Consider the following 14,866-nt stretch of genomic DNA (forward strand, 5'->3'; position numbering starts at 1 on the left):
GTTTGCGAAACTGTCGTCCTCTTCTTTAGAAAATATCACGCTGAAAATAATCGTGTCTGTGGGCTAGGAAGCGAGCCAAGCTTCTCGTCTACTCGGGCGAGTAAAGTTTCTCCTTTAAAAGGATTTTCCATGCCGAGCCGTGGAACACAAGGGCGAATTTCGAGGGCGGCCACTCCTCCAAGTCCCCGAACGGCGCACCTTGCTTCGCCACTTTTTAGCCAAACCCCTAACTGGCCTTCGCTACTTCACTTCGATGTTGCTCCAACGTGACGCGTGTGAGGGTAAAAAAAAAAAAAAAAGAAAAAAAAGAAACAGCGAGGAAAACGGAAGAAGCGAAACGGAAGCGGAGGACGGGCCAAAGGTAAACGCATTTAGGTACACACACGAAGTTGAACGTGCACGGACGCGGGCTTAGGCGTTCATACACGCGAGCGCGCATATAAACACACTAGATACACGGAAACCGTAAACACACATATCGACGGGCTCGCACATTTTCATCCTCCGCCGGTCGATACAGCCGGTACGTCCCTCGTGTGCACCTCCAATACGTACATACTCGTGCCACGAAACGAACGAACGCATTTTTGTGCTCACGACTCGTGCTGAAACGGCCGCGATAATTTACGAATTATTTTAACCAATTAATTTACGACGATTCCCTCTGCCTCGGTAGAGTTGTTATTCCTTTATTCGCTCACCGCTTTGGATTCGTAATGGGAAGAGAAAACAACGTTTCGTCTAATGGCACAGGAACTGCGATAAAATTTCCGTTTGCTCACCGCGGCGAACGGTGAAAGAGGTTCGCGCTACACGACATCGAATTAGCACGAATTACACACAATAACTCTGCAAATGGTGTTTTATCGCGGCGATTCAGCGGAACGCGTTTCCCGGACTCGTTGCTACCGTTCGCGAGTCTTCGTTCTACAACTGTGTCGCGCGTAACCACCGCGAGATTTCAATTAAATTTAACCAAATTTGATTTAATATCGCGAACGTGAATTACTTAGCTGCGGTTTCTTGCGACCTTCCCTGCGTCGACTGATTAAGCGGCGCATTATGCAAAGCGTTATTTATTTATTTATAGAGAGGTACAGCCGCCGTAATGTGCGGTCGTGTCGTTATAGCGAAGCGTTTATGTAAACGCGGCGATCGTTTGATCTTGTTTACGTAAGTGGTAGTTACTTTTGCATTACGATGCCATTGTCTCGGTTGCTCACGCGTTCGACTATTAACAAATATTTGATGCGTTCAGTTTCCGTCGTTTCATCAATGTGTTTCGCGAAGATTCCAAGTTTCGTTAGTTTAATGATAAGAAAGAAACGTACACTAATTGGCGAAAATATTTCGACACTTATCATAAGAAACTTTTATCTCCATATAATATGCAATATGTATAATTTGTAGTAAGTGTATAATGTAATTAATTTAACTAAATGCCGAACGCCAGCCACGAAACGGTAAACAAGAATAATAAACGAAGCGAATTTTGACGGTGAGTTATCAGAAAAACGGCAGACCTCGACTCTTATCGAGCGGTTCTGGCTGGTCGTGCGTTGGTCGCGGCTGTCGTCCACAAATTGGCGGCAGATCGGTCCACTAATTACTCGAGCCAGTCGTGTTTTAAAAGCCCTGACCATCACGAACGATTTGCGTCGTTAACAGGGGAGCAAAAAGAACACCACGGAGTATCAATCGTCGCGTTAATCGTACACGATGACCTCCCAAACGAGACAGAAAATTATTCGCAATTGATACCGGTCTATCGACGATTTCCATATTGTAACTCATGAAACTTTACGCGCCCTCGTTCCTTCTCTTTCATCGCCTCTTAATCAGTGCTCTGTCCACGAAAATCGACTCCACCAAGTTATTACAAAATCACAGAAATGAACTATGCATACACGGATGATTAGGAAGTCCAAAAGTTTTCCATGAAATTTATCGATCGAAGATGGGAACAGCGCGATGGACGCGGGAAGTGAATCACGGTCGGAGTCTACGCGAAAGAGGGAACGGTCGGGTTAACCAGGAAATTGCAAGGCACACACAAAACTCGACTGCACGATGGAATCTTAATTCCGTGAGCGCCCGGAGTTGAATTCGCTTCAGCACCAGCTCCTCCGTCTCTCTTCATCTTTCCACGACGTTTCTTCGCTACGTTCCGTCTTACTTTGTCCCTCGTTTTCCTTTTCACCCCGTTCACCTACGAGCTTGGTCCCCTTCAGCTCCTTCGTCTCCTTTTCTACGAACCTCTCGCGCATCTTATTCTCTCTCTTTCGTAATTAGGAAGCAAACAGGGCGGCGGTCTTGCCAAGTTGGCGGAGTCGGAGATGAAACAGCAGTTTCCGTCTGGCCATTCTTCTTCCACCGCCGCCTCCCACCTCCAACCGCCAGTATCCAGCACCGGCGTGCTTTCTGTCCCTCGACCACCTGACTCGTCGTCATCGTCGTTCACCTTCGTGCAATTCAGATCCGGTCAACGTCAGAAACGTGCAAAAATGGCAACGATACGATGCGATATATGTATATCTTTGTGATAGAAGTAGCCAGGTCTCGAAACGTTTCGCGCCTTGCCTCGTCGTTTCCACTTTTTCCAACTGGCGCCCCTCTTTCTCGCGTTTTCCGCGAATCAACCCCACCAACGAGGAAGTTCGTCTCGAGCATGAACGGAGGACGTTGGTTTTTGCCGTCCGAGGAACCAGCCCCGTCGCGCGCCCATGTTTTTCCGGCGACGAACTCGCGAAAAGTCGTGGAAACGAGTGTTTTTCGCTGCCGGTGAAATATTACTCGTCTTTCTTTTCCCCTTGCCCCCGGCGGCATATATTAGACGATGTTGTCCCGAGGTTGTTATTTCTGATATTTTCCCCGACTTAAGTTCGAGCTCTGCGTCATCTTGCAACGCGCAGAAGTAACGGGATCGCCGTGGGAAATGGAGACTTCCTCTATGTCATTGGAATATTCTCCGACATAGACGTCAGGGGTAAACGACACGCGTTTTCTTGCGCTTAAAACTTCGCACGCATTCCTCGAGCTCGTTCAAGCACGCGTTCCAAGCCCCACCGCAAACCTGCAATCTCTTCCACGTTATTCCTGACACTTGTAGTTCGTTGTACATGTACGAGCAGTTCATTCATTATCTCCCTCTTTTCGCATCTATTGCATATTATCCTATTGCATTCTTGCACGACGTTATTATCTTCGCTTTAAAGTCCTCGCAAGAATATTTATTTATTATTCATCGTAGTGTGCCTATTTTTAGGATGTCGGCGTTTCATGATCGATCACAACGATGAAGGAAAGCATAGTTGGCCAAGTAGAGGTACAAAATCGATTTCGATCAACACACAGTCTTCTAAACTCGAACACGATTACTTGGACTTGCACGGAAAAGAAATATTGTTCCGGGATATCCGATCGCGGTAATTGCCGCGGTACGTTAATAGGATCAGATATACGCGAGTTGGTACCGTTCGTTTTTGTTTGCTGGTAAAAGCTATCGCAGTAAATATCCGGTTCGGGTCGCGTCATAACGAATTTTACAGGTGGCGATCGCCGATGTGGAATCACAGCGTACCCAGCTTGTTTACCAGCTTAATAATCCGTCAGAATTGATCGAGCTCGTTTCGCTACAAGAGATCTATTACATTCACTCCTCACGTCGCTTGAAAAGTTCGTATTTTATTTTATCTCGGCAGAAAAGAAACTGGGATTACTCGTATCAAATGCATAAAGGAAGAAACGGAAAATCGAGAATTTCTTTCTTTTGTTGAAAATCGATTGAGCACACAGACTGTCGGCTACATCGTCTCGGATCCGGCAAAATCTGCGCGGCCACGCAAATTTGAAATATCTGCGAATCGCTCGACGAAACTCGCCCGCTTTTAATTAATTATTCGCGCGTAAATCTCTTCAATGATCGTCCTACCTCTGCATCCTGGTTCCCTCATTCAACGGTGGCTACCCGTTTAATTTATAAAGGCCATAACGCGGTATCACGTTGAAAAATCGCGAGATAATCATCCGTTCGACGATACACTCCCTTCAGTCCAAAATAGTCTCAGCAACGTTCCAAGTACACGATATTCAAGCCGCGCATTATCCGCCGAATAATCTTAATATGTACGTGTTTCTTTCTCTAAGAAACTATCGCCTCACCTCGTTGCAACTGTCTGAAAAATATAAAAACCGACTTGGTAAATTGCTATCTCGCAGGCCCACCGGGTCGATTCTTTAATTAACAAAAAGTTTCCATTAAAAGAAGAGAAACCGGAGCATCGAAATGGCAATTTCCTGTCGGCCGCCTTATAGAACCAACCCCCTATGCTTCACATTATTTTGAATAAGGAGCGCGGAGGCAGCCGGGCAATCCATTTTCTTCGTCGCGGTCTCGGGGGATACTCTATGGAATTAGAGTATCCGAGAGGCTCTTTGGTCGAGTTTCCCCACCTTATGGATACAGTTGCGCGACGTCTATACGTGTACGGTGGGCTCGGTGTTATAACGAGCTCGTAAAATCGGTCAAGCATCAAAGTTTACACGTCCGAAGCATATGAACGAGCGAATTGGCAGAAACTTGAGAAGATAATGGATACGAAGGCTTATTTAAGATCGTATAAAATATACCTTAACCTTAATGCAGTTAATATTAAAATAGATGGCGTACCGGGTTGCTGTTCGCCTATTAATCGGCGCGACTACTTGATACTGTGGAAACGGTAATTTTTTTTACTTACTATGAAAGATTCGAACGCTTGAAATTAAGGCGTGAATAAAGAATAAGTGGACGCTCAAAATTTAAATCGAATGTGATCAAATATATCTCCGGTTAGAGAACTCATTCGATATTGTAATAATCTAAAATTCAATGTCTCTCTTCCATCTGTATATATATTCGTCGAGTGTCTCGACGTTTCATCTAATCTCGTCGTTCATACATCTTAGTAATTTTTATTTTAAAGTAATTTTAATTTTAATTTAAAAGCTCCCTACATCGCAGAAGTAACTGTACTATCGATGTTAGTTGTACAGCTTCTATCGAGTAATCGCGAACGTAATATCTTAAAACTCTGTCCGGTCCTAGTGACGAGGGAAGCAGCTTCGATATGGTGACGGATTACACGGGGAATTGCGACCGGCATTTCGTGAATAATCCACGACGTCGCAGATGTTTCTGTATATACGAGGGATGACGCTATACATCGAATGATGCGCTGGAAAGGTTCAACCGCGTTTAACTTGAGCTCGTCGATGCGGTGTATCTTTGAAGGCCCAGTGACACGAGATCTGCTATCGATTGCTCGTTAGTGCGTCGGAAAAGTCATTTTACCGTGCGGTTAGCCAACGACAAGTTGCCGCCGGAAACTTATCTCCGTAACTTATCATCAATTAACGACGCTTTATCAATGGATCGAGCTTATGACGAACCAATTCTATAATTATAAGGAGACAATTCGATTCTCAATATCGTACTCCTCTTACATTCAAATCTTAGTACATTAAAGATGACACGTACGATTGAGCGAACCTACCGCAGGTTAGTTCTTACTGAAACTGCATGCATCATGTTCTTTCCTCCTGTGGCGTCTTAGGACGTTTCGATTCGAAAATGCCTCACGTAGTTGTTTTGCCACAGAGGATTAACACTGTACGACGCACATAACGTAATAAACAAACTCTGGACAAAGCAATTTCGCTGCTACGTGCAACCGACAACTGGCGACAAGTTCAAACCTTCCGGTACTCCCCTCGACCAGTATAAATAGACGACCATGTTCTCCAGACATAGTCAGTCAGCCAGTCGCACGAATCAATATCAGTATCGAGACATCGAGATCATCAGTCGAACGAATAAGTATAACGAATCAGTCTAGCGAATCAGCATAACAATTAGTATCAGTACCGCAGTATCGCGCGATCTTATAACGAACATCATCGAGCGAGCAACGCTTGCGATTAACTTTGTATTCTACATTTTAAAATATCTGTAAATATAGTTAACGAAATCAACTCGTCTCGTTGTCAATTTAACCAACAACGTGTCTCACCGTTCACCACATTCCTTTCTTCTTTCTTCTCTTTTTCGCCCTTCATACACAGTTTGAATGCCACGCTGAGAATTATCGAAATACACGTGCCGAGCTCGCACCAATTACTTACGATTTATACGAGCCCATGAGAATCAAGTTATGGGAATATAGCTTTGTCGCTATCCGATCTCTGGTAGGGAAAAATGATCCCCGTTATCGGGGGATTTCGTTAAACCAAACCGGATTTAGCCGGGTATGCGATAGAGGCGTCTCGGAAAATTTGCCAATCACACGGCTCGTTAATGAAAGTCTTCCCAGGTGCCTGTTTATACTGCGCAACTGGAGGCGTGAGGGTAAACGTCTTACGTTCGTGCTGTAATATCGCGTCGGATGATATCGGGATTAGCAACCGCCTCCGCGAACCGTAGTATATTACGTTTAGCCGGTTGAACGGTAAAACGGCTGGCCGTAGGAAAGTTAAACGCGACGAAATTAGAGGATCGAATCGGTCGATCCCTATGGGAGAGGTCAGGAATTGGAAATCCGTCGTTGGAAATCTCGAAGAAGCAGATTGCTTCGAATTAAGAAGGCTCCCGCGTTCCCACTATCGATCCACCGAGATTCATCGTGCTCTTCCACCACCTCATCGTTTCTGCCCCCGTTCCATCCCGCCTCTTCCCGTTCTCTTTCCCTCTCCGTATCTTTTCCCTATGAGCGTAAGGGATCACGTTCCACGAGGGTGACAATAAAAGTGGAAATAAACTTTTTAATACGTTTCACTTTGGCCTGGTTGTTCGGCGACGCGGCCTCTGCGGGGATTCGACCGCTGCGACCAAGGATACCTCGCGGTAACTTGAAATTTTTAATTAAAGTCATAGCCGACTGCGGCTTTTTGTCCGGCTCCTCGAGATCGCCCACTCTCTCCACTTTGCATCCCTAGATACGGTTGCCTTGTCATTGTGTCCGCGAATCGTTTAGCGACTACAATGGCGTGTACTAAATTCAACGGTAAAAAAGTGTAAAAAATCCGTGGAAGTATGGGAGAAGAAGAAAGCGATGGATATTCTTATCTTTGAGATCGAAACTTTTCAGAGTTCATAAGGAAAGTAGATTCTCCGGTATTTCCTCGTGTTTATGGGATTGCTCTTGCAAGAGAGAGGACGTTTTCGTTTTAATTAAAATCCTGAATGATGAAAGAAACAAACGGCGGAAATTAGCGCGAGAGCTAAGTTAATCTTCGTCCCTCGAAGCATTTCCACCACGTTTCGACGACGCTGGGCATCCGGCAGGTCGCCGTTTCGCACGATATTTAGTAATTAGCCAAGGAAATACGGGAAACACGCGACAAAAGGCGGGAATTCATGCGGAGTTAACCCGATTCGCCGTCGAGTCGTAAAAGCAGCCGACCCCGGAAGCCAGGCAATGCCCTTTTAACTAGAAACGGACAGGGCAAGAAGCGAAGTGGTAGCCATGCTATGAATGTCTGAATTTACGTTAAAGACTGGCCCCAGCACTGCCTCTGTCCGAATTTCTAAAGAAACCCTCGTCGCGAAAAATCTGCCCTGCCCTCTTCTGCTTTCCAGTGAATCGAGCAAAAAGTAGATCTTGTTATGATTGTGCCGCACCGTAGTTTCTTAAATTAAACGTCCGACGCGACTTCGCCGTTCTTAATATTTCATAGCATTTTCTCTCTGGCCCTTTCCAGTACTTTTTCTCCGACTATAACGATATTTCAAAGCACCATTACACATGGAGGTAGCTTTATCCATCCGATTACTTACGTATACACTGTACATGGTGAAATTTCATCGAAAGATTAACATATTTGTTTTATTTTTAAGTTGTGATCGAAGAATATTTCTCTGCTGCCGATTTTTTATTTCTTCGTATAACCGGATTACTTTGCCAGATATAAACTGAAACAAGCAATGTATCCGTGTCGTTGAAGTTTTATCTTCATCCGTAATGACATTTTATAAAATCTACGTAAACCTTTAGAATGTAGCTTGAAATATATGTGTCAATTGATGTAACATATCAATATGAGACAAAAGTGCCTTCGCGAGATTAACTTTCATTAAAACTTAATTGTATTACCTTTCTAATGATAGCAATTTTAGCTTCTAACTAATGTTTCTATCGATATCTATTAACTGTATATGGTTGCCCGAGATAAAGTCAGTGGTAAAAACGAAATTAAAACAGTCCCACGTCGATTTGATTTCGGGATTAGATCGAACGTTTATTTCGAAAGTGGCTTGATTTCGTTTCTTGCAGAAATTAGGGATTCACACATATTTCAATGTGAACATTTTATTTGTATACAATTTATAATTTAAATTTTAATACATTCGTCTGTTTCCATCAATTGAAATTCCGTTAATAAATGGAATTGCGTAATCATTTACTTTGCAAGCCGTGTAAGTTCATTTCCTGTAATCTGTAACACGATCAAACAGTAGGGGCACCAATAATCAAAAACAAATGGGTAGCGAATGTAATCCTAACTTTTGTATCTGACATGATATATATTGCAAATACGGATGTGAGCAAGTTATTTAAATGCGATTCGGTAATATCGTCAATTATTATTTCATTTATTAAATTGTTATTTTTATTATTATTATGAGATTAAATTGTTATAATTAAATGTTATTGTTACAACTTGAAAGTATTACAAGATTAATAATAGTTTTACACTTACATCAGGTCGTATCGAAGTGCAAGTCATTTGGTTTTAAAGAAAATATTACGACGTTGCGACATTCTTTTCTCAATTGACAAACTCGCGTTAACATTAAGATCAGACAATGATACGGGTGCTGTTACCGTACTCTAACATGATATTACGATAATTGTCATTTATTTACTTTTATTCTATCTATTATCAAATACCGTGCATTTTTTGTATATTTCTGTACGCTGTGTATATATATATTTTTTTTTTAATAATTTTAAATACTTAAACTCTAATGAATTGTACAATTCACCATTTTTGTGAACGACGTAAATCCATTCGTGACTCCAGAAAAGATATATTGGTCTAGTTAATTCTAAAAAAAAAGCTATTCGTATAATGTATTTACATTTACATAAACACATAGAGAATATTTCAATACGATGGAAACGCAAACACTCGAATGCTTGAAAACAAGAGAAAATGGACTCTCCATCACTTACACCACTCCCAAAATAAACGATTCGAGTACGTGTGTTTGTCACACTCTTGCACATTGAAAAAATCACGCTATCTGACTGCTATAATCTTTCGACTAACGAAACACATATATATCTACATTGCATAATTCATCGATGCTTTCGCGAGATGGGAAGACAAAAGAAGGTCCTAAAGAAAGCTCGAAAGAGAAATGGACTGTCTGGTAGGAATGTAGGAGGACAAATGGAAAAACGCGGCCGATTCGATTTATATAAATTCATGGCCGATCTCTCTGGAGAGAGAACGGCAGAGCGTATCACACAGGCACAAGGCGGTAATCCAACGGCGCTCATGATCCTTATCGTTTGTCTTTGCAGAGGCTTACGTGAATCTGGGCGCGGCGCTGGCCTCGGTCGGACGTGGAACGGAAGCGGCTGCGGTTTTGCGGGCCGGCGCATCCTTGGACGGTTCCGGCCTCAAGGACAAGAGGGCTCACGAGGCAGCCAGAGTACAGGCCCTCCTTCAATTAGGCGCTCTCTACGCCGATCAGGGTAGATTACAAAGGGCCCTGTCCGCGTACAGGGAAGCGCTGCATGCGTTGCCAGATCACTATCCACCTCAGGTCAGTGTTCAAATCACTTGCAGCTTGTTACTCCATTTACGCAGAGCAGCCACTTACGGACAAGCAGCTGCACTTCGCATTCCTGCATTTCCTTTGACGAATCGTCTTCCATCAAATCGATTTGTCAAAGGAATTTGTACGATTGATTTTACGGGAAATTACGCGACTTGTATATTCTCTGACCGCGTCTCGTGTTATTTGACACGTAAGAAGATATATATACCTACGATGAAGTCGTAGATAGGATTCAATCGGAGTGCTCGTTTACGTTAAGAAGGATCGGTTATGGCGAATCATGCCTAACACGCTTCGCGATTATTCATGCCACACGCGAGTCGAACTGGAGGCGAGAGGGTCTTGTAAAATTATAATTCGTTTACTATCGATCGACAGGCGGTACGATGTTTTGATTGTAACATTACCGCGAGCTTCTTCATTAAATCGAATTAGTAGCCGCGCACGATCGCGCGCGAAGGTATGTTTGCCCGTATGAATTGCAATTTTCGTAATTACCCGTTGTTGGAAAACACGCGAGGATACCAGGGGTGGCTAATTAAATTCACCAAGTATCGATCGCGCCCCAAAGTTGCACTCCTGCTATGATCGTTTTTTGGACGAGTCCAAGACAAAGTCGCGTATGTGCACGGCCAAAGCAATTAACGTTGTATCGACGCGTGGGAAAAAAAAAAAGAAAAAAAGAAAGAAATAAACGGGCGAAATAGCAGCTTCCATACGAAAAGTAGCGCCGATGTCGACGTTGTTTGCATCACCGAGAGCGGAATGTCCCGCGTATGCAAGCCGGCCGCAAATATGATTTTCAGTCGCGTCGTAAACCAAAATTAAAAATTTTAAGCTCGCCGTAATCCTGCGCAACCGTTCTACCTCTCCCTCGGCCCATGGTATTTCTCCCGTCCATTTCCTCGCGTATCGTGCTTTCCTTTTTGCAACGCGCGAGAAAAAAAAATTACCGTCGCATTTAACTCTTTCAATTTTCATTTAATCTCCTGCGAATTTCCGCGCGACAGCCATCTCCGCGAACTCCTCGCCCATGATCCTTCGAATACGATAGCGCCGAGTCGAAAGCGGAAAAAAATCTGAATTGAAAATACTTCGATTATGCTCGGTGGAACGAAGTTATTATGGTTGTAGATAGCCTGGCGAGGAATTGGGTTGCGGGTTTTTCAGTCCAACTCATTGTACCATAGGCGCCGTTAATGTAGTTACATGGTGAATTTGTATCAAACTGCGACAAAGCTACGAGAAACGAGATATACTTTGAATGAAATAGAAACTTTGGAAGGGATTCGTAACTATGCAGCACGTGAACGCTGTATCGCAGAAAATCCTGACGTTGTCGGAGATCGATAAGTGTAACTATATCTCCATAGTTTTGCCATCGCCAGGAAACTCACGAGCGAGAAGCCTGCTTTGATTTATGTCACTGTAAATTACAGAATTATTCCATATCTTGGTAACCTTCGCGTCGGCGTTTCCAGCCACGAACAACCTTTTCAAGCCCCGTACGAGGCTGGCACGCGATCAATCCAGAAGTGATTCTCGACCTTTTCCATCGGTCGCTGCTCCGTCACAGCTCTTAATTGCTTTCCAAGGTTACTTCAACCGCGAGCAACAATTCCAGCTGCTCGATCATTGTCTTATGGGCGTCGTGGCTCCCGATCGCAATTACCCAACTTTCCCGTATAGAGGCAAGCGTTTGTTTTTTCTTTAAAGCATTCCATTTCCAGTTTGGAGAATCGTTTCCCTTATTCTCGTCACCGTGGCTCCACACTCGAGCGAGTTACTCCCCGAAAATTTCACCGATCATCCTCCGGCTCGTACACTCCTTCCACCCTATCGAACGCGGTCCTCCAACAGTTTGGTGTGTGTTTTTTTCCAAGTGGAAACGCACGTTGAACTTTTTTTGGACAACGACGCGACAACAACGACTCGTACAACGACCCGAGCTTCGCGCTCGACTTCGACGAAGAAAAGAGAAGTTTGCATTTTTACGAGATACTCCACCCTCTCCGACAACCCTCCTCCCTCCCTCTTTCTGTTTCTCTTCCTCCGTGTTTCATTCTGGCGTGTACCATCCAGGTCACACTGGCTCCGTGCTTTCTACGTGCTCGTAGCGTGGCCGCGTTTTGTTCAGCGCATCGTCGTGGAATTCCTGCGCGACAATTTATACGAAAAGTATTTTTCGCCTTCTCGGGGCTCTCGCCGCAGACTACACATCACCGCGCTCTCGTGCACACGGTTTTCCAAGCGTTGCCCCGTCGTCTGGCGCGAGGGTACACACTTGCACACGCGAGAAACGTCGCCCAGATGCGCCAAGAAAACGGGATGCCGAGTCGTAGCTGCGCATTTCCGGCGTGGCCGTTGGAAATACCGAACTAAGATACGATTTCTTGATGCGTTTCGGCCTCCTTAAAGCGATGTCCCGGTAACAATTCACTACTCGTCGAAGGAATTTCCTCGTAAATATCATGCAAGGGTAGTTTTCTTGTATATCTATCTTTCTCCCGCGCCATTTTCTTACGGGTATTACGAATGTCCAACAGATTCTTTTTATTTTTTCGGATTTTCCTCGATGCTAATTTATTCTATCGTAGGAAGAAAAATATTCGGTCGATCGATTTTTACTGGACACCGGGATTCGAACCCCGGATATATCCTCCGCTTGCCGGACTGCTTGTTTTCCAATTAAGCCAACCAGGCGGTCGACGAATATTTTCTCTCAAACTCGTAAGTCTGAAATCACTGCCACTTACGCTATAACATTATCTTAATATTTCATGCTATTTTGAGGATAGCGCAGAACGAATCGAAAAAATAGTCAATCGCATTTTCATGAATATACATGAAATGTTTCCAATATAAAAAAATTCGCGTCAATATCGAGCGCGTACTATGCGACATATCCAATCTTTTATTCGAATCCATTGGTAATAATCCTCGTAGTGGACCAAACGATCAACTAACAAGCTCGCGCAAAGTGAAAAGCGGCATCCAATCGATCGGAAACACGACCATAATAAAATTGTATCGTGGAAAAAAGTGCATAGAAAAGAGAACACCGGCAAGATAGTGGAATAGGGGTTAGTTTTCATTAATCCGTGGCTATTTCTGTGGGAAAGGGAAGGCAATCGGCGCGTTCCACTCGGCGTGGTTGCGTGTAATTTTCACGCGGCCTGACGCGGAACCAATCGCCGGGATGCGGTATCGAAACGCGGAATAATTTGCGCGCGCGCGACCGTCCACTGTAAAATACATCCATGGAACGGAACAGATAGCGCCATGGTACATTCCCGAATTCTATACACACCGCAACATCCAACGGGTCACCGATGAATTTCCATGCAAATGCGGCAAATTTCTAGCTAAACGGTATTAATAATTTATCACGGTACGACCATTTCGAATGTTAAGAAGCAACTACCCCTTTTTATTATTCACCCCGCATTGCTTTTATCATGTACACGCTACATTACCCGTGTACCATCCTTCTCTCGACCCTTTCATCCCCTAAGTGTCGTGTTGCGCCACCGTTTCGTAGCTACGATTCGTTCAAACTATGTTCCACGATCGACGAATCCAAAGAGATCACGCTGGCACGTTTCCACGGAAACTTTTCTCCCAGCCTAGTTGATCCGTCTAATTGATTAAACCCTTCTCACCGACGACACGAGAATCCGAAATATTTGATATCGGGGCAAATTGAAATTCCTCCGGCTCGAGCTTTTTGCATTCCCCGCGGGGAACGTCTCTGCGACCCGAGGAGCCGATCCGGCTATCTCTCTCTCTCTCTCTTTTTCTCTCTTTGTCTTTCTCTCGCTATATATATATATGTATATATCCTTTCGTTTTATCCCTCGTTCGATCGGCGAACGTTAAGTTGCGCTCGCTAACTCGTTGGTTGAAATTGCGACGAAGAATCTCGCGCCAAGGTGACCCAGTCGAAAGATCGAGAAATGTCGCGCGTACGCGCCCTGAAATTCTGAAAATCGTTGGAATTTCTCGGTCACCGGCAGTGTTACCTTCCGACGAAGAATCGCGACGCGTTATAATCGATCGTCCATCCGTTCGACGAAATTACGACGAAGAATTTGCGAGGGAACGACGCTCGGAGATTTCATGATTCGATCGTTCGACGGCACGCGTGCATTTCCGCTGGAAATCGGAAGAAATACCAGCGACCACGGGACGAAAGTTGCACGAGGAAAGAGCTGGACCGTGTGATAACGTCGTCGAGCTTGGAATTCACGGCCGTTCGGACAGCCAGATACCCTCTCGAATCGTAACTTTAAATTGCCCGGCAGAGTGATATCGGTGGCTTATGCGAACAGCATCGCGCTCGACTTTTTCCGATTCTCTTTTGCTGCTGTCCGCCTGGCTCGAGTTATTATACCGAGCCACTTCGGGAAAAACTTCTCAACTCTCGAGTTGTAACTACTCGTAACGTCTACCTCCACTCCGACGATAATCGTATCAAAACTGACTGAACTCTCTTATCCAAATCCGCGCTCGAGTTTTAATAATTCGAGAACAATAATTTGGAAGCTAGGTTCAAGAGACGACGCTAGAAACGTTTAATCGAGAGCGGGTTATATTTTGAGATAAAAATAACAAACTCTTGGAACTCTTTCTCTCTGATCAACGCTTCGATCATTTTCTCAACTCTTCGACGTTTCAACAAGACCCTTCGTGCTAATACGCGTAACACGCATTCTTGACACATGCAATTAAATCTGCACGTGCATTCTCTGAGTTGCTCCTCAATTTGAAGCCTAAATCGTCATTTCATACGGGTCTATATTTTACACATTTACACGATTTTCCTCAGCACGCAAGAATGATCAACATCTTCCGTATAAACGATTTTTTCCATATAAACTCGCTCGCGAGATCTACTGTGTACTAAACGAGGTACACAAGGACGTCTAAAAATTGAATTCAGAAAAAATAACCTGTGGGCAGGGCTTGTGAAAGCCAGTCCCGGTCGCTGTTTAACAAGCTACTTATCGAGACTCGTACAAAAATAAGGTAAACGAAAAT

The 14,866-nt window shown here is 44.2% G+C and overlaps 1 protein-coding gene across 2 annotated transcripts in view; it reads left to right on the plus strand.

The window, feature by feature from the left end:
• The window catches only part of LOC117204054 (protein O-mannosyl-transferase TMTC2-like), a 166,738-nt gene that overhangs the window by 128,994 nt on the left and 22,878 nt on the right, over positions 1-14,866 (plus strand). For both annotated transcript variants that reach the window (XM_033441054.1, XM_033441056.1), the window contains exon 7: positions 9,567-9,811. In XM_033441054.1, the coding sequence (XP_033296945.1) occupies positions 9,567-9,811 (245 nt within the window). The remainder of the gene's footprint in view (positions 1-9,566; positions 9,812-14,866) is intronic.

Source organism: Bombus bifarius, unplaced genomic scaffold (genome assembly GCF_011952205.1).
Source record: "Bombus bifarius isolate JDL3187 unplaced genomic scaffold, Bbif_JDL3187 scf7180000007977, whole genome shotgun sequence".
In the NCBI taxonomy this organism is placed as follows: Eukaryota; Metazoa; Arthropoda; class Insecta; order Hymenoptera; family Apidae; genus Bombus; species Bombus bifarius.